At 46.5% G+C, this 23,685-nt stretch overlaps 2 protein-coding genes and 1 non-coding gene across 6 annotated transcripts in view; 1 reads left to right on the top strand and 2 right to left on the bottom strand.

Moving 5' to 3' along the window:
* The window catches only part of ARHGAP10 (Rho GTPase activating protein 10), a 212,455-nt gene extending 197,200 nt beyond the window's left edge, over positions 1-15,255 (top strand). The window contains exons 21-23 of the mRNA XM_049770194.1: positions 9,960-10,091; positions 11,124-11,215; positions 14,690-15,255. Of these exons, the coding sequence (XP_049626151.1) occupies positions 9,960-10,091; positions 11,124-11,215; positions 14,690-14,778 (313 nt within the window). The 3' untranslated portion in view covers positions 14,779-15,255. The remainder of the gene's footprint in view (positions 1-9,959; positions 10,092-11,123; positions 11,216-14,689) is intronic.
* LOC126005110 (small nucleolar RNA SNORA51) lies at positions 12,990-13,121 on the bottom strand. Its single transcript, XR_007494287.1, has one exon. It is a non-coding gene; the product is annotated as a small nucleolar RNA SNORA51 (small nucleolar RNA).
* Positions 15,256-18,282: 3,027 nt separating the features above from the next.
* NR3C2 (nuclear receptor subfamily 3 group C member 2) overlaps positions 18,283-23,685 on the bottom strand; it is a 343,986-nt gene continuing 338,583 nt past the window's right edge. For all 4 annotated transcript variants that reach the window (XM_049770010.1, XM_049770009.1, XM_049770008.1 and 1 more), the window contains exon 9: positions 18,283-20,979. In XM_049770010.1, the coding sequence (XP_049625967.1) occupies positions 20,824-20,979 (156 nt within the window). In that variant the 3' untranslated portion in view covers positions 18,283-20,823. The remainder of the gene's footprint in view (positions 20,980-23,685) is intronic.

The raw sequence follows: 23,685 nt of genomic DNA, 5'->3' as shown, positions 1-23,685 counted from the left end.
AGGGCGTTTGCCTTGGATGAAATCAATCTGGTTTCGATCCTCAGCATCCCCTATGGTCTCCCGAGTCTGCCAGGAATAACTTCTGAGTGCAGAGCCAGTAGTAACCCCTGAGCATCCTTGAGTGTGGACACCCCCAAAAGCAAACAAACAAAAACAAAAACAAAAACAAAATGCTCTGAGAACATCCCCTCCAGCACCTCACCAGCTGTCCATGGGCCCCAGCCTCCCTTTAGAGAGCTGGAAGGGGAGGTGGATGTGCTCCTAAGATGCTGTTTGCTGCTGTCTGCTGTCCACATGTGCTTCTGCAGACTGGAATTCTGCATGACATGACTCCCCTCGTTTTATCTCTCAACAATCCTGATCTCACGTTAGGGTTTAATTTACAGGCCAGGACACTGGCTCTGGTGATTATTTGGGTCCTTGATACCCATAGCTTGGTATTTGCCTTTGAGGACTAGTTAACAGTTTTCTTTCTTGTTTGATACTTATGTGATCTTTGTATGTAAGTGGATGACTATAGCCCTATCTCAACCTGCCATCCTGTCCTATCTGTCCATCTGTCCAGTCTACTTTGATTTATTGTGTGCTGCTGAACCAAAGTGGCTTAGACCTAACAATAACACCAGGGGCCGGAGTGTTGGTGCAGCGGAATGGCGTTTGCCTTGCAAGTGGCTGACCCAGGATGGACCACGGTTTGGTTCCCTGGCATCCCATATGGTCCCCTAAGCCAGGGACTATTTCTGAATGCATAGCCAGGAGTAACCTCTGAGCATCATTGGGTATGGCCCAAAAACCAAAAAAAAAAAAAAAATTACAACACAGGAATATTTTGAAGTTCTGAGGAGGGAAGTCACTAGACGGGTCTCCGCATAACCAGATTCTGGCAGGAACCTGCTCCTGGTCCTCAGATTGTTGGTGCCTTTTATCTGCTCATGGTGGAGTCTTGGAGGATGGAGGAGGGAGCCTGTTTTCTCCTGACTCCTATGAGCCCCCAAATCCCATTACTGAGCAGTCTCACCATGGCATCATCTAATGCAAGTCCTTCCCTCTGGTCCTGCCTACAATAGTCCACAAATTTGTGGGGGGAAAACACTAATACTTTCCCTTATTCCAGAATAGCTTACAAAGTTCTATTTCTTTCTTCTGGCATTTGGATGGCAGGATGAGGTGAGAGGCCTGGTTTGCACAGCTGCAAATGCTGGGGACAGAACCTAGATTGGGCATAGCCAAGGCAAGCATCTTAACTCCTAGACTACCTCTCTGGCATTAGGTCATATTGCCATTAGGCCTGGCATAGGCTGTGGAATTGGGTCTTAAAATTCTTTGAACTCTTTTAGAGATATTAACAGTTGTCCATAAATATTTTACTTCCTGTCGTGGTGCTGTTGTGCTCTTGAAAATGCTTCCCTTTCACTTCCTTTCATCACTGGGTGTCTTTCAGGTCACTGGTGTTTGGTTTCAGGTTCGCCTTCCTCTTCCTCCTTCCTTAAAAAGATGAAGAGTTCTTCCTGCTGAAATCCACAGGACTCATCTCACTATTTTCTTCTTTCAGCATTTTCCTTTATTTCACTGCTGTTTGCAAGTTTAGTTTTCCATAGTTGTGAGTGTGTTTTCTTGATACTTCTTGTCTCTGTCTGGTCTCTGTTTACCAGACAATGGAATTGGACCCAGTCAGATCTGAGTGAATACTGATGAAAAGCCTGGGTCCCTTTGAACCAGAGTTGCTGAATTGGGCCCCGGGGATCTTCCTCAGAGATTTTCAAAGCAGACATTGCGGGGCGGCCTGGGTTTCATCCTTGTCAGTGGCTCATTATTAATAAGCCTGCACTGTCCTGACAGAGTCCAAATGGATTTGTATCTCACAGGCCCCACTAGCTCTTTCATGCAGGGATGCTTGTGACCCAGGCTGCGGGAAAACACGTTTGCAAAGAGAGAACATTTGCAAAGAAAGAACTTTGAGCTGCGAGATTTTGTGTGTAAATATAGCAGTGCCACTGATTGGCAGGAAATAAGACAGAGGAGTTGGATGGCTTGAGATTCCACTGCTGATTCTGACTTGTGGACATTATTTATTGCAGCCAGTCCATGCAGAACTATTACTTACCTGCACACTCAGTAAGGTGATGGGCAAGTTCGTTGCCAGTGAAGAATTGCTAGCTCAATCTCCTTGGAGGATGTTACATCATAGGTCAAATTATTCCCAATGATGGGTCTGGAGCAGTGGCACAAGCGGTAAGGCATCTGCCTTGTCCGCGCTAGCCTAGGACGGACCGCAGTTTGATCCCCTGGCATCCCATATGGTCCCCCAAGCCAGGAGCGATTTCTGAGCGCATAGCCAGGAGTAACCCCTGTGGCCAAAAAAATATTTTCAGTGTTCCAAAGTCATACAATTTTTTTGTTCCTATAAGCAAATTTCTCTGCCTACCATTATAAATGATGGTGTGAAATAAGGCCTCACTTTTAGATTGCCCCACTGAAGAAAGCCTTTATTTTGGGGAGCTATACCCAGCATTGCTCATGGGACCAGCTCAAGGAAAGTCTCTTTTTAAGAAAGATCAGAGTTAATTGTATATCTGAAATTCAACTATGAAGGACTCTGTAAATCACAATTGTTTCAATAAAATAAAATAAAAAAAAAGAAATATCAGAGTTAGAGAGTACATATTTTAAGGTGCCTGCCTTGCTTGCTGCAGCTATGCTTCAAATTAATCCCTATATTGGAAAAGGTTCCCTGAGCACTGCCAGGAGTGACTCCTGAGCATAGAGCCATGCCTAAGCCCTGAGCAGTGCTAGGTGTGACCTCAAAACAAAAAAAATAAACACATCTTTTTCCTATCTCTCTTTCCTCCGTCTTTTTTTGACTTTGTAAGGCAGAGCAGACAGCTAGATAAATTTATTAGGAGGTCAGGAGGGGAATGAAATTGCCCTTCCGAAGAATTTTCCGCACCCTGATCGGATCCTGGAGGGTGGTCTCCGTGTCAGTTTACATTTTCTCTGCTCACCTGGGAGTCAGCTCTGTAGTGGTGTGTCACATGGAGCCAAAGCTCAGGAAGAGCAGATGACTTCCTGTAGGAGTACAGACCCTGTGGGCTACTGCCAGAAAAGATGCCCAGTCTTGCCCCCCAGAGGTTGCAGAGACTGGGGCTAAGGTAGCCCTGTTGTCAGTGTGCATGAGGACTGGGGCCAGCTTGTGGGAGTGTGGGGCTGCCTTGGAATACTGTTGGGGCTCATTGCTTCTGGAACTTTGAATGGGCTGGACTCTCCATTGTTAGCAGTGGCTAGTGGCAGGTCGCTGCAGAGAAAGGCTGGATTAAGGGGCTTCTCAATATCTTCGGAGCAGGAATGATTGTGGCCACCAGGATTTGGAGGGAGGGAGGGAGGGAGGGAGGGAGGGAGGGAGGGAGGGAGGGAAGAAGGAAGAGGAGGAGGAGGAAGAAGAAGAAGAAGGAAGAAGAAGGGAGGAGGAGGAGGAAGAAGAAGAGGAGGAGAGAAGAGAAGAGAGAGAGATATAGATATGGGGAGAGAGGGAGAGGAAGAGAAGAAAGGAGAGAGGAGGAGAAAGAGAAGAAAGGAGAGAGAGAGGGGAGAGGGAGAGGAGAGGAAGAGAAGAGAGAGAGAGAAGAGAGAGAAAAGAGAGGAGAGAGAGAGTGTAGCAAAACCAGGAAACAGACATCCAATAAGAGGCTTGGGGGAAAGGCTTCGGGAGTTCTGTGGACACTGTACCACCCAGTGAGTGTGTGTGTGTGTGTGTGTGTGTGTGTGTGTGTGTGTGTGTTCATTCACTTTGGGAGCCTCTTCTGTGTGTGTGTGTTCATCCACTTTGGGAGCCTCTTCTGTGTGTGTGTGTGTGTGTGTATAACTCTGTGGACACTGCACCACCCAGTGTGTGTGTGTATAGGTGTAATGCTGGGGGGTAGAGCCTGGCACTGCACTCCCCAGTGAGTGAGAGTGTGTGTGTGTGTGTGTCTGTGTGTCTGAGATTTGGGGTGGGGGCCTCCCTTCCTCACAGCTAAGCCCCAAGACTTGGTCCATCTGGATATTGCCCAGAGCCACCTGACCATGGAGCTTCCTAAAGCTTCTGCAGTGAAATCTCGAGGTCCATGGACTTTGCTCGCAGGAAGTGACCTTGAAAGTTCCGTGATCTGTAGAACCATGGCTCCTTATGCTCAATCTTTCCAGCTTACTCGATATTAGTGAGAGGGAGCTCTGAGTCAAAAGGGCATTTCTTCCTGGTGAACCCACCTGGGCCTGCAGTAGATGGTGCAAAGCGGGAAAATCATGAGAGTTGAGAGTTGGGGGTTGAGGATTGGAAGGGATTAGACCACACCTGGCTATGCTCAGGCTTACTCCTGGCTATGTTCAGGGATTACTCCTGGTAGTACTTTAGGGACCATATGGGATGCCAGGGATGGCATCATTGCTGAATGCAAGGCAAGTGCCCTCCCTGCTGTACACAGCTCCTATCACAGTGGACTCTTCCTGAATCATGCATGGCCAGGAAGGGAGTACTAGGGTTCTATGTGGCTGGGCTCTCCACAGCAGCTTCTGGCTGGTGCCTTGGTCCTTGCTCTTTTTCTTGCAAGACATTTCCCTCTGTAGGACAGCAGTTTCCGGCTTCTGTTGCTGACCTAAACTGGCTCTCTCTCTCCTACATGGGAGATGGGCTGTGTGAGTTTGGGGTGTGCTGTTCCTGAAGCACACCCAGAAGTTTTCCAGCTGCTGATAAGTCTTAGAGGATGTGGGGGGAGGGCCAAGGTGCATTCAGCCCTAGGAGTTGGCCTTTAGTGTCCGCTCACTCCACTTCTGAATAACTCCTTGCCTGGCCCATCTAATCCACAGACAGGGTTCCCTGCAACATAAAGACATGCAGCTCCACCTATATTCATTGCAGTGCTATTTACAATAGCCAGAATCTGGAAACAACCAAGATGCCCTTCAACAGATGAATGGCTAAAGAAACTGTGGTACATGTACACAATGGAATATTATGCAGCCGTCAGGAGAGATGAAGTCATGAAATTTTCCTATACATGGATGAACATGGAATATTTTATGCTGAGTGAAATAAGTCAGAGGGAGAGAGATAATCACAGAATATTCTCTCTCATCTATGTTTTTGTATGTTTTTGTTTTTGGGCCATATCTGTTGGCGCTCAGGGATTACTTTCTGGCTATGTGCTCAGAAATCTCTTCTGACTTGGGGGGACCATGTGGGATGCTAGGGTATTGAACCATGATCCGTCCTAGGCTAGTGCTTGCAAGGCAGATGCCTTACCTCTAGTGCCACTGCTCTGGCCCCCTTGTCTATGGATTTTAAGATAAATAAAAGACATTATTGTAATAATATCCAGAGACAATAGAGATGAGGCTTGGAAGGACTAGCTCACAACATGAAGCTTACCACAAAGATTGATGAGTGCAGTTAGAGAAATAACTACACTAGCAACTATCATGACACTGTTAATGAGTGAGAGAAGTAGAATGCCTGTCTTTAATACAGGCAGGGGGTGGGGGAGGAGGGAGATTGGGGGGTATTGGTGGTGGGAATGTTGCACTAGTGAAGGGGAGGGTGTTCTTTTTATGACTGAAACCCAACTACAAACATGTTTGTAATCATGGTGCTTAAATAAAGATATTATTAAAAAAAAACATGTAGCACCACTCTGGTGCCATTGGTCTCTGCCAGGTAGCCAATTAGGCAAAGAGGAGATGCACCTGCAGCATTGTGGCTCTGTGGTCTGGCCCACCTCTCTGTTCACTAGCAGAAGCTCTTGGTGAAGGCCATGGCTCCTCCTAGTCTGTTTTTTGCTGGGAAGTGGGTGTGCCGAGTAGGCTAGTCATGCCAGACACTGTCCTGACTGACTTTTTACAAAAGGAGCTTGAGGCCTTCATGTGATTCATATGTGCAGCACAGCTTTCTGGAAAATTCTTAAAATTCAGCTTCAGGAAATGTCTCATAGAAGGATGCCCTCACTGGTCCCACCTCTCGTGCCCATAATGGATCCACCCAGAATTGACTGTGCTTGTCACCAGGGACCACACACAATTGACGCTCCTCCTTGGCCTCACCCATTGACATGATTTACCCCTATGGCCTCCTTGGAATATCCTGTTGGTATTCAGGGTGTCCATAGAAAAATGCTGGTGTAGATGGAGTCGTGTTTTGGTGTAGATTGACCATGATTGCAGGAGGATACACACACACACACACACACACACACACACACACACACACACACACACACACACGTGTTCTTCTCTGTACCCATCCCTAGAATTATTAGACAAACATGACTTTTTAAATAATATATTTAAGCACAGTGGTTATAAACATGGTTGTAGTTGGATTTCAGTAACAAGAAGTACACCCCCTTCACCAGTGCAGTGTTCCTACCAGTAATGTCCCCATTTTCTTCTCCCCCACCTCCTGCCTATCTTCAAAACAGGCATTCTGTTTCTCTCATTAATTAACATTGTCATGATAGTTGTTGGTGTAGTTATTTCCCTAACTTGATGTCGTAAGCTTCATGTCATGAGCTGGTCTTTTAGCCCTCATCTCTATTGTCTCTGGATAGTATTACCATACTGTCTTTTATTTTTCTTAAATATCACAGATGAGTGAGACTATTCTGTGTCTGTCTCTCTCCCTCTGGCTTATTTTACTCAGCGTAACCATTTCTGTGTTCATCCATGTATAGGAAAATTTCATTACTTCATCTATCCTGATGGTTGCATAGTATTCCATTGTGTATATGTATAGCAGTTTCTTTAGCCATTCATCTTTTTATTGGGCATCTTGGTTGTTTCCAGATTCTGACTATTGTAAATAGTGCTGTAATAAATATAGGCATGCAGAAACAAAACAAGATTAATGCTTGGATTGAGGATGTGGTTTAAGAGATGGAGGTCCTGGATTCAACCCCCAGACCCTACACAGACACGTAAGCACCACCAGCTATGTCCTCACTGCCCACCAACAATGATAGAGAAAGTTACCATTAAGTCTAAACCTCCCTCCATCTCCCTACTGTAGAAGGAGATAGATCATCTAAGATTCACCTTCATTATATGTCAAACAGGGCTTATATATATCTAAGCTACCTCAATCACTCTTAAAAGGTCAGAATCAAATAAAGCAAACTGAACCAAAAATTATATGACTAGACATTTCCTCAGATGTATAAAGATGTGCAATGACACGTGAAAAAAAATGTTCATTGCTGATTTTCAGGGAAAGACAAGTCAAAATGACGATGAGATATCACTTTCTAATGAAAAGACCAATATCAGTAACTGCTGGCAAGGATGTGGTGAAGGGATAATTCTTGTGCACGGTTGATAGTCCTGTTGCATGGTTAAGCTTCTTCAAGGTGGTTTGGAGGTTTCTCAAAACATGACAAACAGGAAGAGGTGAGGTTAAGTGATTGTGATATCAGCAGCAAAGTACTTGGACCAAAATTTGAATATGCCAAAATAATTTGAACTTGAGATACTTATCCTTACTAAAAGAACTAATACCGGAAGTCAGTTATCTACAGATTGAACATCTATTGATTTAACATCAAACATTGAATGGTGGTTTGGCTATTCTAATTTTATCATGATGGAATTTGCTTTTTTAAAAATTTACCGTGGATCCATGTTAAACTGCAGTAAATAAAATTAATTTTCCATTCAATTTTCTTTTAGAATATGGTATAGTATATTGATTATACATAGACTTAGTACATGTTATAAAACTGCACAAACATTTTTTATGTTGAAGGACAATAAAAGCACATTGGAGCCAAACAAACAGAAGAGGTTGGTGCGTTAGTCATTGTTGGTTTTAGCTACGTGTTTGGGGGCCTGGTGGGAGGAGGCTGAGCACAGGGATAGGCCCTGGGCCTTGAACAAGAGGTTCTATTTCCAAAAGGTGGTTTTTTTTTTTTTTTAATGAAACACAAAGAGTCACATTACAAGGAAAAAAAGAGAGGTAAAGATCAAGTACATAATAGCCATGAAATTTATGATCTATATTGTTAAACAGCCTTGCAAATATATTCGCAGTTTTATTCTATCTCCCCCCTCTAGTTGTCCTCCCTCTTTGCAAATGGATCAACCATCATTTATGCAGTTGGCTATTGATGTCAAGAAAGAGGGGATAGGGGTGTGGCAAGACCCTCTCATCTCCTGGGCCCCATCACCCTCTGAGCACCTTGAATAATGGCCCGGACAGAAAATAGCAATTGTTTGGCAAAGTGTGGCCTTAAATTCTCTGTTGGCACATGGCCCATCCCTTCCTCTTCTGGGCTGATTAGTCAGACACCATTAAAGGTTCATTTTCTGCTAAAGAATTGGGTAGCTCTCTTGGCTGGGACTGCAGCTCGTTTTGAGATTTATAGGCTTCTTCTCTTGGCATGAAATAGATTTTATGACTTTCAAATAAATGGCCGGATAGGGGGATTGTATATAAGTTGCTTCGAGAATGATGTTTTGAAAAGTAACTCCCCTCCACCCGCCTTCTCACACTCACTTCAGTTGCCCCCAGCCTGCCAGCCTTTTGTGATCCAGGGATAGGAAATTGGTGACTTAAATACCTATCAAGTCAATGCGATACTGCAAGCACCCACTCACAGTGTCTCATTAGAGTTCTCGCACGTCTGAAATGGGTGCTCAGCTGTTCCTTTCTGCCTCGCTCTAGGAAGGGAACAGTTCAGGTTCTGATCATGTCCCAAAGCAGGGGACAGCTGAAAACATCTCCCATTAGCCCCCACCAGCCTGCCAATGGCGTGTACAGTTGTAGTGACTGGAGAGAGGCCAGTTGGGAACACAAACTGGGGCCCTGAGGGGTGGGATGAATCCAAGGAGAATGAGCAGAGGTATGACAGGGAACCCCCAGAGATTGGAATGGGGGTTCACTCATTTCTGGTGAGGAATATCAGGGAGAATGTGGCTTTGGTAGGTAGGAAAGTAGATAGGGCTGATGGACAAGTTGAGCTTGTCTGGGGCTGGGACTTCGGTAGGGGACTAGTGGTGATACCTGTGACTCCAGTAGGAGAGATGAGGTAGAAAAGGGAGGAGGAGAGAAACTCCTGGAGCACTGAAAGTAAACAGACAGGATGTTAACTGAGGAAGAGCCACCCATGGCAGGGCTCTTGGATGGTGAAGGACACAGAAGCCACTTGTGGAAACTAGTTTTTTCTGATGAGTGAATCTGAGTCCGGAAAACACCTGGGGTGAGTGACTAAAGAAAGCTTCTTGAACTTGAAAATGGAAAGAAATGGACATTTCTAGCTCTGTGTTCCCAAGTCAGTGCCCCATCCATGAGCCTGTATTGTTCACCTCTAGGGAAAAAGTTTAATTCAGGGTCACACAGGCCAAATTGGCTGATTGGTGTTGAGCAGTGCTGCTGAGAGTCTGTTTATTTAAATGACTAATAGTAGGCATGTGGAGGACATGGGGGAGTTTCTGACACAGTTTTGCTGCTCCCTAGTTTCCCCTACATCCCTCTTTGCTCTCCTTAGAAACCTAGAATTCCTGGGCATTTTGCATGCATAGCTGACCAGGTAGAAGAGTGTCCAATGTTCCAGGCGCCATTGAATCTTTGGATCTCCTGATGGCAAGCTTGGCTGCAGATTCCTTTTTAATAGACTTTCCTCATTAGTGGATAGCATCACGGCCTCACTGGTCTTAGCATCTTGTGTGAGCACTAGTGAGGACCTGGGGTCCTTTTGGTGAACCTGTTCAGCGCTAGCTGGACCCACAACTGTCACCAAATATCTGGAGAGGTACAGTGACCTCTGGTTTGGGAGAAAAGACTCTTATAGACTTAGACCTGGCTTGATGTGGAGAAAATACAGTTTCATCTGCTTGTCAGGAAAGAGGACGGAGCTACCTGCTAGCCAGTTCAGGGGTGCTACACGCCTGGTATTCACAGCCATCCTGCCATTTACCGCCCTCTCTGCTTGTACCCTTAGTCCCTGCCAGACGCGATCATCCATGGTCCAGTGGCTGAACCCGCAGTCTCCGCACACGCAAAGCAGCAGTCCAGCAGCCACGCCCCTGTTACCCCAGGCCTCACCTGGCCCTGCAGAGAAACCACCAGAAGGGTATGTGGCTGCACCAAGATGCAGAATGGGTGTGGACGAGCGTGGGCAGCCTGAATTCATCTCTAGGGAAGATTCCGAGGTTTTTCAGGCTCCGAGGCACCACCTTGGCTCAGGCTGAGCCTCACTTTCCACTCCAATGCTTCCTGACCAGAGGTCAGCTGGAGCCTCAGATACCAGCACTGGTTGTGCATTTGGGGCCTGTGGTACTGTTCCTGAAAGAGTTCTGGTTTTGGACTGACTCCTTGCACATGCTCTGTTTGGTTTTGTTTTTTTCTGTTTGGGGTGATAGGTGGGAAAAGATGGGGTTAGGTGCACCCCAGGAAGTGTTCAGGAGTGACCCCTGGTGGTGCTCTGAGGATTTGAACTGGGCCAGGCCTACATGAAGTGTCCTAACATGCGTCCAGTGGCTGTCATTTCCAGACCAGTGAACTGGCCGATGGGAGGCACTGTTCTTATCCTTCCGGGCTCCCTCACTCCAGTTGTGGTCCACAATGACCTGGGGTCTGCCCCAGGACTTTTGCACAGGCCGTGAGAAGCAGAGCCTGTTGCATTATTTTCTTTTTTTCTTTTTTGGGGGGTCAGGAGGGTGAGGGCACCCTAAGAAGATCAAGGAGATCCAAGTTAGAGCAGAAAGCACCTTGAACAGTGAGATTAACTCTAGTAAGTTGTGTAGACAGAGCAGAACTTTACCAAAGCCACTGAGCCACATCCCACTTGTAGACTCAGACCGAGTTTTATGATTTCACCAGGTGGGCCTGGGGACCTCAGGGTTGCTGAAGAATGGAGGACAGAAGTTCAGACTGGAGCTGAATCTCTTGTCAGAGGAATAAGTGCCTAGGTCCCAGGGATTCAGCCCAGTGCTCCCCCAGCAGAGGTGGATTGCAGCCAAGAGCTGTGTCAGGTGTTAGCTTCACTGTTCCTTTAATTTGGGGATAAGGTAGGGGCAGGGAGAAGAAACTGCTCCGCAGGTGACATGGAAATGCAGTTGGTGCCATGTATCTCACTATCACCCTCTCTCCCGCTTCCCCTCAGCACCAGCACCCGCAAGGCACGAGCTGTATACCCCTGTGAAGCTGAACACAGCTCTGAGTTGTCTTTTGAAATTGGGGCGATTTTTGAGGATGGTGAGTGTGGGTGTGAGGGGGGCTATCTGCAATGGCTGAGGGAAGAGACTATGCTTTGGGGACCCGGGACTCTTGCCAAGGGGCTGCATCCTGGGTGCATCTTATCCCATCTTGCTTACATCACCCTCAGTCCCTCTCCTTTCTCCTCCTCTCTTCCACTTCCTCCTGCTTTACCCCTTCAGCTCTTCCCCTGGCAGCAGCTTCCTTTAGCTGTGGAAGCAGCTGGCACCCCTTGGAATTCAGAGATGCCTATGACTGCCAGCCTTGCTTTCCCTCCCAAGCTGCCACTCCTGGTGTTTGAGCTGGGCTGGGTGGAGCTCTCAGTCTGAGCACTGTGCTAGAGCAGTGTGTTACGAGTTCCCCAGGCCCATGCACATGTGTGGATCAGAAGTGTTTGTGAGCCTCAGTGACAGCTGAGGTGCTGACAACTTCTGTCTTAACAGGAGGGGAGGAGTGACCCGCAGGCCTCTTGCCCACACAAAGGTCTAGGGCGAGGCATGAGCTGGAAGGATAGAATTCTTACAGATTTCGTCTCCAGCTCCGTGTGTGGCCCTGTCCTGCCTCTTTCTCTTGTCCCATCTATTAGGAAGTTTTTGCATTGCTATGGAAACAATGATGTCATGTATGTGGGAGTAACTGGCCAAAGGGGTTCTTGGGGAGCCAGGAGCACCTCAGAGGCCTGGAAAACAACTGGCTACTTAGCCCAAATGTTTGAGCTCAATGGAAAATAGCGATGCCACTTTGGGTGGCAACAACACATATTGGCTGATTTATGTTTTTGTTTGTTTTGGTGCCATTCTGAGCAGTGCTCAGGGATCATGCCTGCCAGTGCTTGGGGGACCATATGGGATGCTGGGATTGAATTCTGGGTGACTGTGTGCAAGGCAAGCACCCTGCCTGCTGTTTTATCATTCTGGATCCGGTAGAAACAATTTTTTCTTTCTCCTCTCTCCTGCCCATCTCTCATCAGAGTGCAAGTGTCATATACTGCCCACATCAGCCTTTTGCCCCATGGAGAAAGCTTGTTCTTGGGGTTGAAGCAATAATATTTCTCCCAATACTACTTTGCCTACATGTCCATACTGATGTTCTCTCTAGGAGAGAGGGCCAGCCATGCCCTGCTCACTAGGAGAGCCATTCTGCTCCCGATGGGAGTACCGGGCAGAAGGAAAGTTGAGGTGCTCACACTGAAACCTGCCAGCCTGAGAGATGATGAATGGGATTGTTAGGGGCCCTGGCACCCCTCAGAGAGAATTGTTTGTGAGAGACTCATACGGGGAGAAGGGGCATCTCTTAAGATGCTCAAGAGAAAAACACACAAAACCTAAAACTAGTGCTCATGGCCCAATCACCCATAAAAATAAGCATGTATTAAGTCTAAAAGGTGTGGCTTCCAGAGTTGTTCATTCATAGTGTTTGAGGTAGTATAAAACCCTTCAGTTGATCTGTGTCGGCTGAACTGTTCTCAGTTTGTAGACCCAGGTCCTCCATCTGTTGTCCCATCATGGCCACACCTACCCTAGAGTGGGCAAGTACTTCATCCTGGTAATCCTCTGTTTTTTTTTGTTTTGTTTTGTTTTTTTATTGAGACAATTGTGAATTACAAGTATTTTGCAGCTGTATTTCAGGCATATCATGACATTGAATTAGGGTCATTCCCACTACCAGTGTTGACCTCCCTCTACCAGAGTTCCCAGCATGCATCCCATACGTCCACCCATAACCCCTTGGTCTACTATTGTAACAGGTCCATTTTATGTTTAGCTTTTTTTTTTTTTGTCCTCCAATTCACAATACAGACCAGGCAAAGGGCCTGGGCTGAGGTATATATGGGGTGCATTTCTGTACATCCTCTTTCTATACAGTCAGTATAAAGAACACAGCCTGTGGTAAGAATTAGGAGGCCTTTTCTTTTCTTTTTTTATTTTATATATTTTGACGTTTTATATATATATATGTATGTATGTATATATATATGTATGTATGTGTATATATATATATATATATATATATATATATATAAAATCCTTCACCAGTGCAACATTCCCATGACCAATAACCCGTGTCCTCCCCACCCCACACTGGCCTGTACTCTGACAGGCTTTCTACTTCCCTCATTCAGTCACATTTTGTTATGATAGTTCTCAGTGTAATTATTTCTGTGACTGCACTAAACAATCCCTGTGGTGAATTTCATGTCAAGAGCTGGACCCTCCAGTCCTCCTCTATTTTGTCTGGGAGAATCCTTACACAAATGTTTTTCATTTTTCTCAAAACCCATTGAGTGAGACCATTATGTGCTTATCTCTCTCTCTCTGACTTATTTCACTCAGCACAATAGATTCCATATCCATGTAGCTTGTTATAGTTTGGGTTTTTTGATTCTACTGTCGTTCACTTTGGCTTGAATATTTAGATCTGATGATTATTTTTCCCACTCATGCTCCTGAGACCATTTGGCCCCTGGATCCCATCCACGATTTTTTCTTTTCTCAATTTGTAGGAAGGCATAGAAATATGAACAAATGATTCAAGTTCTAAGATTCTATTAAAAAGGCATGGAAGCCCCTATCTAGAAGAGTTAAGTAAAATTAAAAGGAAAAAAAAAAGGGCAGATGTGAGGAGAGTGGTTGTTGTTGTTTTTTTTTTTTTTTCCATAGGTGAAGTAAACATTGGAGAAATTAGAAAAGTAAATTTCCTTACCTAAGAGTTACAGAGTGTTTCCACCCATGAAGCATACTGTAGTAATAATGACAGCTGGCTCTGGGCATGTTGGTTATCTAACCCCAAGGTATTTCTTTATGGTTCCAGGAAAAGTTCTGCACAGTTGCAGTTAACAAAGTCAGTCTTCTGTAATTAGAGATTTTGGTTTTTGCATTTTTTTTAAAGACAAAGACATGAGTGATCATATTGGGGTAAACCTCTCATGAACCAATCCAGATTCAATATCCAGCATCCCATCTGTAAGCCCATCAGGAGCAATCCTAGAGCATAGAGCCTGAGCTCTGTACTCTCTTCCTTCTGTGTGACCCTATGAATTCTTTGCATGCTCCTTATGCCGGCTCTTTCAACTCTGTCTTTCTGGCCACTTAGGATAGTGCCCCGGCTTGAGCCTCTGAAACAGCAGTTGGGGAACCGGCTCTTCTTGGCTCACTGAGGATAGGACTCCCTTGGTTGTGCTCAGATCTGGAGCTCTGGGCTGCCTTGTCTGGCTCTGTCCATACTTGTGGTCAAAGCAGCAGGTTATTGGGGGTGCCCCTCAGCCTCTTCTTGGCTACTTCCATAGCTAATTGCCTGGTCGCAATCCTCCTCAGCTTCCTCTAGGGGAATTAGGGGTGCTGGTGAATGAGCAGAGGGTGGTCAGATCAGCTACAAGAGCAGCTTGTTTCTGAGGGACACAGTGCAGGAAGGACCCCACAGGGCTGACTCCTCTCTGGGATGCCCTGTTGAAATGTGGCCACTCTTCCTTTCCAGTGCAAACCTCACGGGAACCTGGCTGGCTCGAGGGGACGCTGAATGGCAAGAGGGGGCTGATTCCACAGAACTATGTCAAGCTGCTGTAGCTCTGATCATGTGAAGGCTCTGCACAGACCCTGCATGGGCTCCACCGGCCTGCTGCCTCCTCCCACCCCTGAGAGTGGGTTATATCATTCTTTGGACACATGTGGCTCCTAGCTTGGATTGGCACTTGGGGGCAGAGGACTCCAAGCAGCTGGAAGCTGGTGTCAGAATGGACAGATAGAACTTGGTGCTGGCTGAGCTACAAGACCCCTGATTTGAACTTGCCTGGCCAAGGGATCAGAACGAGGCCTGTGGGCACCCCAGTTTCCATGGGACTCCTGAGGACGACTTCTGCTGGTACTGACTACTGGACCTAGCAGTCTTATCCCAGATGCTGCCGAGGGTGCTTCCTATACAGTGCTCTGCATCCCACAAGGCCCCCACACCGTGGATATGAAACCAGCATGCTCCTCAACTGGTTCTGTCCAACACTGCCTTCTCACCCCGTCTCTGTTCACAAAATAAACTTTCATTTGCTATTTGATGTGTGTGGTCATGGGGGGAGATGCAGGGGTCCCCAGGGATCACTGGGGTTCTTTGTCTTCTTGCTGCCACTGGACATGGCTTCTGGTCTCATGTGGCAGGGGGTGGTGCAGGAGTGGGGTGGCAGGCTCAGGGGATCAGGTGTGGTCCACGGCCCCCTGGTTTTTGCAGGATGAAAATGCCAATCAGTGAAACTGCTCAGACTGTGTGCGAGGCTTTTTTTTTCAGAGAAGTTTTCTGAAAAGCAGGAAAAATGGCCCTAAAGGGTGAGCTGGGACTGAGCCATGGTAAGACTTACTGTAGGGGTTTATTGGATTGATTGGTTTGAGGGCCACACTTGTCTGTGCTGAGGCCACTTGGGGCTCTATACTCAGATCTCTCCTGGCAGGGCTCAGGGGCCAGATGTGCTAGGAATGAACTGGGGCAAGTTCCCACACCCTGGTAGTCTCTTGGGCCTGTGCACACGTGTGTGTCTGCCTCCTCGCTGTCCCCCAAAGAACCCCTCTCTGCCTCTCCTCTTCACTGGTCCAGGTCCTGGTCCCGGTCATCTGGCTCTTCAGGCCTCTTCCTATCCTCCCAGTCATCTTGCTCTTTGAGCCTCTTCCTATCCTTCCTGTACAGAATGGGGCCTTAATTTTGGGGTGGGGAGGGGAGGTGTCCTCAGTAGCCTGTCTGGTCTGACTCAAACCCAGTGTCTGGCTGTCTTTAGCTTTCAAAGGAAATGGACCGGGAGGTGTTGGTCCAGTTGGCGGGGAAGGCCTGAGTTCCAGGGATGTGTGAGTGTTGGGAGTTCTGGGTTTCTGTCTTCTGGGCAAGTTGAGCTGCAGAAGGAGACCCCACAGTGGGAGAAGGGATGAAACCAGTGCCAGGAGCTTCCCAGAGCGAGAGGAGCTTCTAGAGGGAGGAGATTCTGAGTGGGAGGAGCTACCTAATACTGGGAGGGGCTTCTGAGATTGGGGAAGCTTCCGAGGGAGGAGCTCCTAGATTGTGGGCGTGGCTTCTGAAAATGGGAGGAGCTTCCAGGTAGTGGGTGGGACTTCTGAAACTGGGAGGAATGAACACTAACCCAGGGCTGGATTTACGGCATGAAGAGCCAAAGAAATGGACGTTTGAGATCATAGGAACCTTGAAAACTGCAGCTTTGGCAGCTATGTTCTCAAAAAAGAACATCTTCCAATAACATTGGTTTGTATCACTGCTCCCTACTGTCCTGCCAGAGGTTGACTCTAACTGTGACTGTTTGACTTGCCCTGGTCTGTGGTTGGGCTAGAGCAGACTCCGTGGAATTAGAGGCTAGATGATGTCTGAGTTTGAACTGGCCCTCATTTTGGTGGTGGTGATGGTGGGGACATCTTAGGGGTGCTTGGAGAGCCTGGGGCATTCCCGCAACACTGGGACTGCAGGCACGTGTGCATGCCCAGAATGGGGTCTGATAGTCCAGCAAACCACTGCATGCTGTTATTTGACTAAAAGGCAAGTTCTTCAGATGCTTGTCATCTGTGCATACTCATATAGAGGGACCATGTTTTCTGTTTGTGGGAGGCTGTTCACCCTACAGAAGCAAACACCCCCTAATTATAAACACATCACACTGCATAATTGTTGAGGCCTTTGCAGACAGTGCAGGCCAACTTATCAGCAGAGGCTCCATGCTCAGAAGACAGTTTTCAAACACAGAGTGGGATTCTTTAGATCTAAGAGCAGTTTTGGAAGCTCTTAGAAATAGTGACACTTGACCATGAAGGAGCCAACTCTGGTAGTATGAGCCAGCTTTTGCTTAAAGTAGAGGCTGTGAGTGGGTAGGGCACCTGCCTTACACCTATGTGGTTCAAAGTTGGTCCCTGGCACCCCATTAAGGTTCCCCCCCCCCCACCAAGAGTGATTCCCTGAGCACAGCTAGGTGTAGCCTAAAGACTAAACAAAAAAATCCAGGATTGTGGAAAGCCTGGCTAGTGAATAGGGTATATTTATGATGTCAAATTATCATTTATAGCAGGCAATTTTCAAATACATTTACACATAAACTTTAAAGTAGATAAAGCAGCTGGTTCTCCAAATAAAACTACCATACTCTTAAGGTTGCATTTTCTTCCAGTGCCATGTTTACTAGTTAGGCTGTGTTCCAGACATACAGCTATTGTATTGAAGTTGAAGTTTAACTCTCAAAATTCTCTTCTGAAAGTTGTTTGACCATAAAAAGAAAATGTCAGTCATTAAAACAACACATTAGAAATAGGCTTGAATTTATCTGATGGGAAATAAATGTTTTCCAGTTTGAAAATTAGCTCATTGCTGGTTGTTTTTCAGTAGTCCTGATAATGAGAACCCTGTAAGGGGTGGGAGGTTTCAAGGCTTGGGCCCCCAACATATTCATATGGGGGTTGATGGCCAAGGCCACCGTATAAGCCTGGGACTTCAGTACAAAGAATTCGTTAGGTGTCTGCACCCTGATAAAATTTGTCAAGCAAGCACAGTGGAACAGCAATAATAATGTGTAATAAAATCTGTGTGAAGGTGGCTTCTCTCTCAGAATGCCTTATTGTGATAATTTCAGACTAAGACTATGAAAAGAACTTGGACAAGGATTCTTCCTCTTGTCTGTTTAGCAGCTGTGAAGGGGTAGCTACTGTTTTCAGACTGTCACAGGATATTGTAGAGAAGCAGGTATGACAGTAATAAGCCAGGGATATAAACAGTTCCTAAATATTATTTTTAATTTTAACACAGGTTGTTTTGTTTTGCTTTGCGTGGTGCTCAGGGGTTACTTCTGGCTCTGCACTTGGGGATCACTCCTGGTAGAATTCAGAAGACTCTGAAATGCTGAGGATTGAACCCTGGTTAGTCATGTACAAGGCAAGCGCCCTATCTGCTGTACTATTTCTCCAGCCCCTAACACAGGGTCTTTGTAACACTTTATATAAGCTTATATATATAAACCTTTCAAATGTCCCGGGAAATGCAAAGACTTTAGGAAGCACAGGTGTTCCTCTAGACATTCAAATGAACTCTTTCCAAACAACAGGTGATTAAAGGAAAGGATTTATTGTAATCTGCTTACAGTCCTTTGCAAAGACAGACGTATGTTTTTGCATAAAGATATAAATTGCTTCATTTTAAACTAATTTAGTGTTTTTAATTATATGAAGAAGTTTTGGTGAATTATGAATTGTACCAAATCAAGATTTTTTTTTAAAGAGCAATATGGTACAAAAATAAGAGCAGACAGACAATTTGGACTGGGACAGGCATTCAACAGTGAATTTAGAATATGGCTTTGCTGTTTAATCAAGCAAAGTTACCCGGAGACGCGTGACGAGCCAGTAACTTTGTTAATACAGAAAAGCTGCTGCAGACCATCTCCCCACATCCGGTGAGCGTGGAAATCCTCCCTTTGCACATGGCACAACCTAGCTGCTCTTTTCCCGAGCTGCCTTTCATCTGGAACTAGCCTAGTCCGCATGCTGCTGTGTTTCTTGATGCCTTCCAGGTGTGGCTTTCATTCCGCTGTTGCAGGTTAAGTTGGCTGTATTGAAAGATATGCCTAGAAATGAAATATTCCTGAAATTGCAAATGATGTCAGATAAGCCTCCTCCCTCCAGCATGGCGCCCACAGGTCTCCCGAGCATAAGGCCGGTGTCTTCGGAAAGACAAGGTGATGGTGCCTGCGTGGTGACCGCCGGGGATTTCTTGGGGGGGGGGGGGGCATGGCTCTGCCTTCTCCAGGCCTGGAGCATCTCCAGCTTTCAGGTTTTGGAAAGTAGTGATTTCACCGAGTACCTGATGATTATCATCACGTTCGAAAGATTAATTTGGCCTCTATTCAAAGTAGTTTAGTGCAAGCATATTATTAAAGTCTTCCCAAAGATCTACAGCTAAGCTAGCTCTAGATAGTTGTGTTTTGGGATGGGGGTGGAGGTAAGGGGTGTTGGGCATGAGAAAAGTCATCAGTTGCATCGGTCAACTGCAAAAGTCATCAACTGCCAAACAGATTCATGAATTAAAATTTTTTTTGTGTGTACACTGTCTTGCATCTATGAGCTTCAGGAAATTTTTTTTGTTGGTTTTGTTTTCCTTCCAAAATTGTTTTCTGTATAAAATTTATTTCGAAAACCTACCTTTTAAAAATCTAAAAACCCTCTCTCATCCTGGCTTGGTCTCCACGTGGTTGGGACCTAGCCAGGCTCTTAAGCCATGACCTACGTGTCCGTGTTCCCAGAACCGAGACCAGAAGAAGCAGAGACCCCACTGCTAACCCTGGGCTGGGCTCTGCATCTGGCTCTTTCTGGAGCCCCCACGCTGCTCCAGAACCATCTCATGGGCATAATTTGCCAAGTGGCAGCTTTCTTTCCCCACATGGGGAGAAAAGCCTGGAAATGAGGGTGAGGGTAGAGGGTTCACCAGCACCCCCGGTGAAAGCCCCAGGACCAAACCAAAGCACGGGAAGAATAGAAAGGCGTCAATAACCCAAGAGGTCAAAGTGTAGTTATTTACAACAGAGACTGGAAAGTGGTAAATTAGATATGAAGCTAAAAAAGGCACAACTTTCCCTTTCTTAAATACACTGTAAACGGTTCAGGAAGCATGCAGAACAGCTCACGTTACCAAAAAAAAAAAAAAAAAAGATAAAGAAAAAGGATTTTTTTTTACTTTGTTTAGACAAAGATAGTACTTAAATAGTCTCCAGCAAAATAGAATTCTTTCAAAAATACTTTCCCATTCATCCTTTTAACCATTAAAGTTTTTTTTTTATGTCATTTACAAAAGTTCCTTATACCTTATTTCAGGTCCTTCACAATTTATACATACAGTAATGTACACCACAGCAAAAGACTGCAAAAATTATCTGTAAAGCCAACACAATAGATACTAGAAATCGAAACCAAGGCATTTGTTTTAACATCTTATCTGTTCTAATTAAATAATAAATGGACGCTAAAGGGTATGTGTTCACCAGTGATGCAGAAAAACGGGCCTCGCAGGAGCCACCGAGGGGCCCCGCCTGCAGCCTCGTGCTTCGTTATTACACAACAGGAATCTATTTTTCCCTCTGTGTGTCTTTTAAATAACAAAAGAATATTAATGCCCCATATTGACTATACTTTGTTGTTGTTGTTGTTTTATGTGCAAACCAAGGGTAAAAGCTTACAAAGTTCTTTAGTCCTTGAACCCTTCGAAAACAAGCCAGTGATCCCAGAATCTACATGGCAGAGTTAAAACTTCCATCTGTTAAAATATCAGAATCAGAGTTATTGACTAGATATGGCTTTTCATCCAGAGAAACAGGAACTGAGTGTCTTAAGCGGCTGGGATGGGAAGGGAAGGAGCCTTTTCTGACCCGAGATCGGTCAGCCCCTCTGGGTCCACACTGCCTTCCCGGGCTTCCCAATCCCTGGAGACAGGATTCTTTTTGTTTTGTTTTTCGAATCTTGAGAAACTGCTGGACAAGTGTGATCCTTCATTGTGTGTTTAAAAATAGGATCGCTTGGGTCCTTCATGGGTGCAGAATGAATGATATGGGGGAAACGTTTAAGGCAAAGTTCTTCGAGGTTGGCTGGCCCACCCGGTCACTTCCGGTGGAAGTAGAGGGGCTTGGCATTCCCCGACTCCACCTTGGGCAGCTGGTCGCTGATGATCTCCACCAGCATGGCAGGGAACTCCACCTTCAGGGCCTGGGACTCACGGAAGGTGTAGAAGCAGAATTCCAGCAGGTCACTCACCAGCTGCAAGACACAGAGCAGGTATGTGACCTCAAGCTTGCATTACCCACCCAGACCCCAGACCCCAATCAATGGCAGTCTGAGTGTTGTATCCAGGAGCTGGGCTCCTCCCACTTCCCCCCCACCCCAGCCACCACTTTTGCTGGCTTTGGTGACTATGACTATGTCTGTCCTGCAGGAGGAAGATAGGACCTGGGAAAGTTCAGAGTGGTTGGGGCCACAGAATTCCTCTTATCCAAGTCTCACTTCTAATGCACATGGGCTGGAGAAAAGGCTGAACTGGCAGCAGTCAGGGCCCTTTCAGCCACTGGGGCACTTGGCTGGAAGGAGCTGAGATCATGGTACAGGGTCAGCTCCCTGGCCCCCCTCTCTTCTGCAGGCTTTGACCTTGAGCAGGGCTGAGACTTCTCACACCACTTTACATCCCAGCCCACAAAATTGAGATTTTGTGTAAGTTAAGGTACAAAGTAGTTTATGTGATGCTTAACCGATACCAAGGGACCAGTCAGTGTGCCTCTAGCATCACACAATTGCTATTTCCTTCCTGTGGCCAGAATGCGAACCATCACACTACACGTATCTAAAGCTGTAATACACTTTTCTGAGCAATCATCCACACCAGCCACTAATTCCCGAAAGGACCTGGTCACTCCCATCTGAAAGTCTGTACATTGTCTCCAGCTAGTCACCATTCCTCTAAGCCTCTTCACTCAGAGGAGGTCACACAGCATTTGTCTTCTGCTGGCCTGAACCTTCAACAGTGTGTACTAGCATGACAGAAGAATAGTGCATACAGCATGTTTGTATACACCCAGTGTGACCACTGGTTCATTGTTTTCTTGGCCATTTTGGACAAGCAAAGGGGTCCTTGGCCAAGGACCCTCTTAGGCCTGAATGACAAAGATGCAACCATTACCAGTTGGCCCCTAGAAATATAGTGTCAAAGATGAAAATATACACTCAAAGCCTTCTTAATTTCATATACATTTATGGGGAAAAGGCCTTGAGAATACATCTACTGCAGTAGACAGTACAAAAATAACTCTATTGGGCAAGATTACATCTCCAACTTTCTCTTGGGATTTCCAAAACAAAATTCAAGACTGGGAGATGGATATATTAGAGGGCTTGGAGTGTATGTAGAGTCCCTCAGGCTTGCTCCTGACTCTGTCAAAATACCCCACCTCACCCCAAGTATCCCCAGGAGTGCATCCCCACCACTACCCAAACATTCAACATTCAACTAGCAACCTTGACTTGAGTCAGACAGTAAATAACTGGGATCAAGTCTTTGGGACACACCTAGAATCAAGGAACTTGCATCTGGAGAAAAAAAAATCCCTTTAGGAAAGCATGGGAGCCAGAGGGATTGCATAGTGGGGAGGGCACTTGCCTTGCATGAAACTGACCCAAGATCCATCTGGTATCCCATATGGTCCCCCAGGGCCACGGGGAAATGATCTCTCAGTGTAGACCCAGGAGTAATCCCTGAGCACCACTAGGTGTGGCCCAAGCCAAAATAAACAGAAAGCATTTGCCCACTCAGGGTTTCAAGGAGATGTATGAAGGAGGCACAGGGTAGATGATCTGGCACGGTTTCCCTGCTACCGTCTGCTCGGCCTCAGTCTCTGCATCTGTGAAATGGGGATAATGACTCAAGAAGCTGCTCCTGTCCTGGAATGAGTCTGGAGGAAGACCTACTCTGAATCAGACCAAGTAGTCCTGGAGGGGGGCCTTATTCTCCCTTTACCTATGGCCATTTGTTGGTGGGATTTGGTGAGCAAAACCTGTCAAGGTCATCTCCCCTTTCTGGTGTAGCTTTGCAGGCTGTGCACTAACCAGCCATGCCCTTGTCCTGCCCTTCCTGGAGAACCAAAGAAGCAAATTCTTTCAGGAGCTAAAAGCCGGGGGTTGGGTGCTGTCCAGCAAGGTAAGAAGCACATGATACCTGTGAGTTTGCTCAGCCCCATGTACAAATTCACAGGAACCATTATGGCCCACCCAGGCTTTGAACACGAATAAGGTTTCAGCTCAAGCAGACCATGTGCATTTCTCTATGATTCTTCTCTCATGCTCAGAGAGAAGACATAGGGCCCATGTTCTCAAGCCACAGGGACTCGGATGACCAAATACCTGTAGGACTTGCTCTTAGGACCAGCTGGGTTCAGACAAGTTTCAGTGTGCACCATTGGCCATGGTTGCAGACAGTGGTGGCCTGTACTTCTGGAGCCCAGATATGAAGTGGCATCCAGAGCAAGTGGCCAGGCAGGCCCTAGGCCCAGGACTTGGCACTGGTCAGCAGGCACCTGTGCTCCTCTGCAGAAGTACTAAGTGACCCAGAGCACAGTGACCCAGCTCTGGACACCTGCTGGACTGACCTCTGTGGACCCACACCCCAGGCATTTCTGTGCCCAGAATGAGGGAGAAAATTGCCTTGGAGATGCAGAGCACAAAGACCAGGATGGGGAGAGGCCTGGGAAGGGGTGTTGATAGCAGCAGGTTGGCTGGGGACAGGTGTCCCAGACACAGCCCAGCCAGCATGAATATTCCCCACAGCTGCCCATCTACTTTTGTTCTAGTTCCCAGGATGGAAGAAAGAGCTCTTTTCTAGACACAAGCCCAGAGCTGGTTCTTTTCCAGAAAAGCTGTGGTCAGGCTGGACTTCTGTCCCTAGGGGCTCGATGTTACCTTAGGGAGCAGCTCAGGGAC

This window comes from Suncus etruscus, chromosome 3, assembly GCF_024139225.1.
Source record: "Suncus etruscus isolate mSunEtr1 chromosome 3, mSunEtr1.pri.cur, whole genome shotgun sequence".
Classification (NCBI taxonomy): Eukaryota; Metazoa; Chordata; class Mammalia; order Eulipotyphla; family Soricidae; genus Suncus; species Suncus etruscus.
Note: the sequence above shows the minus strand (reverse complement) of the source record. Positions and strands in the feature narration are given on the sequence as shown.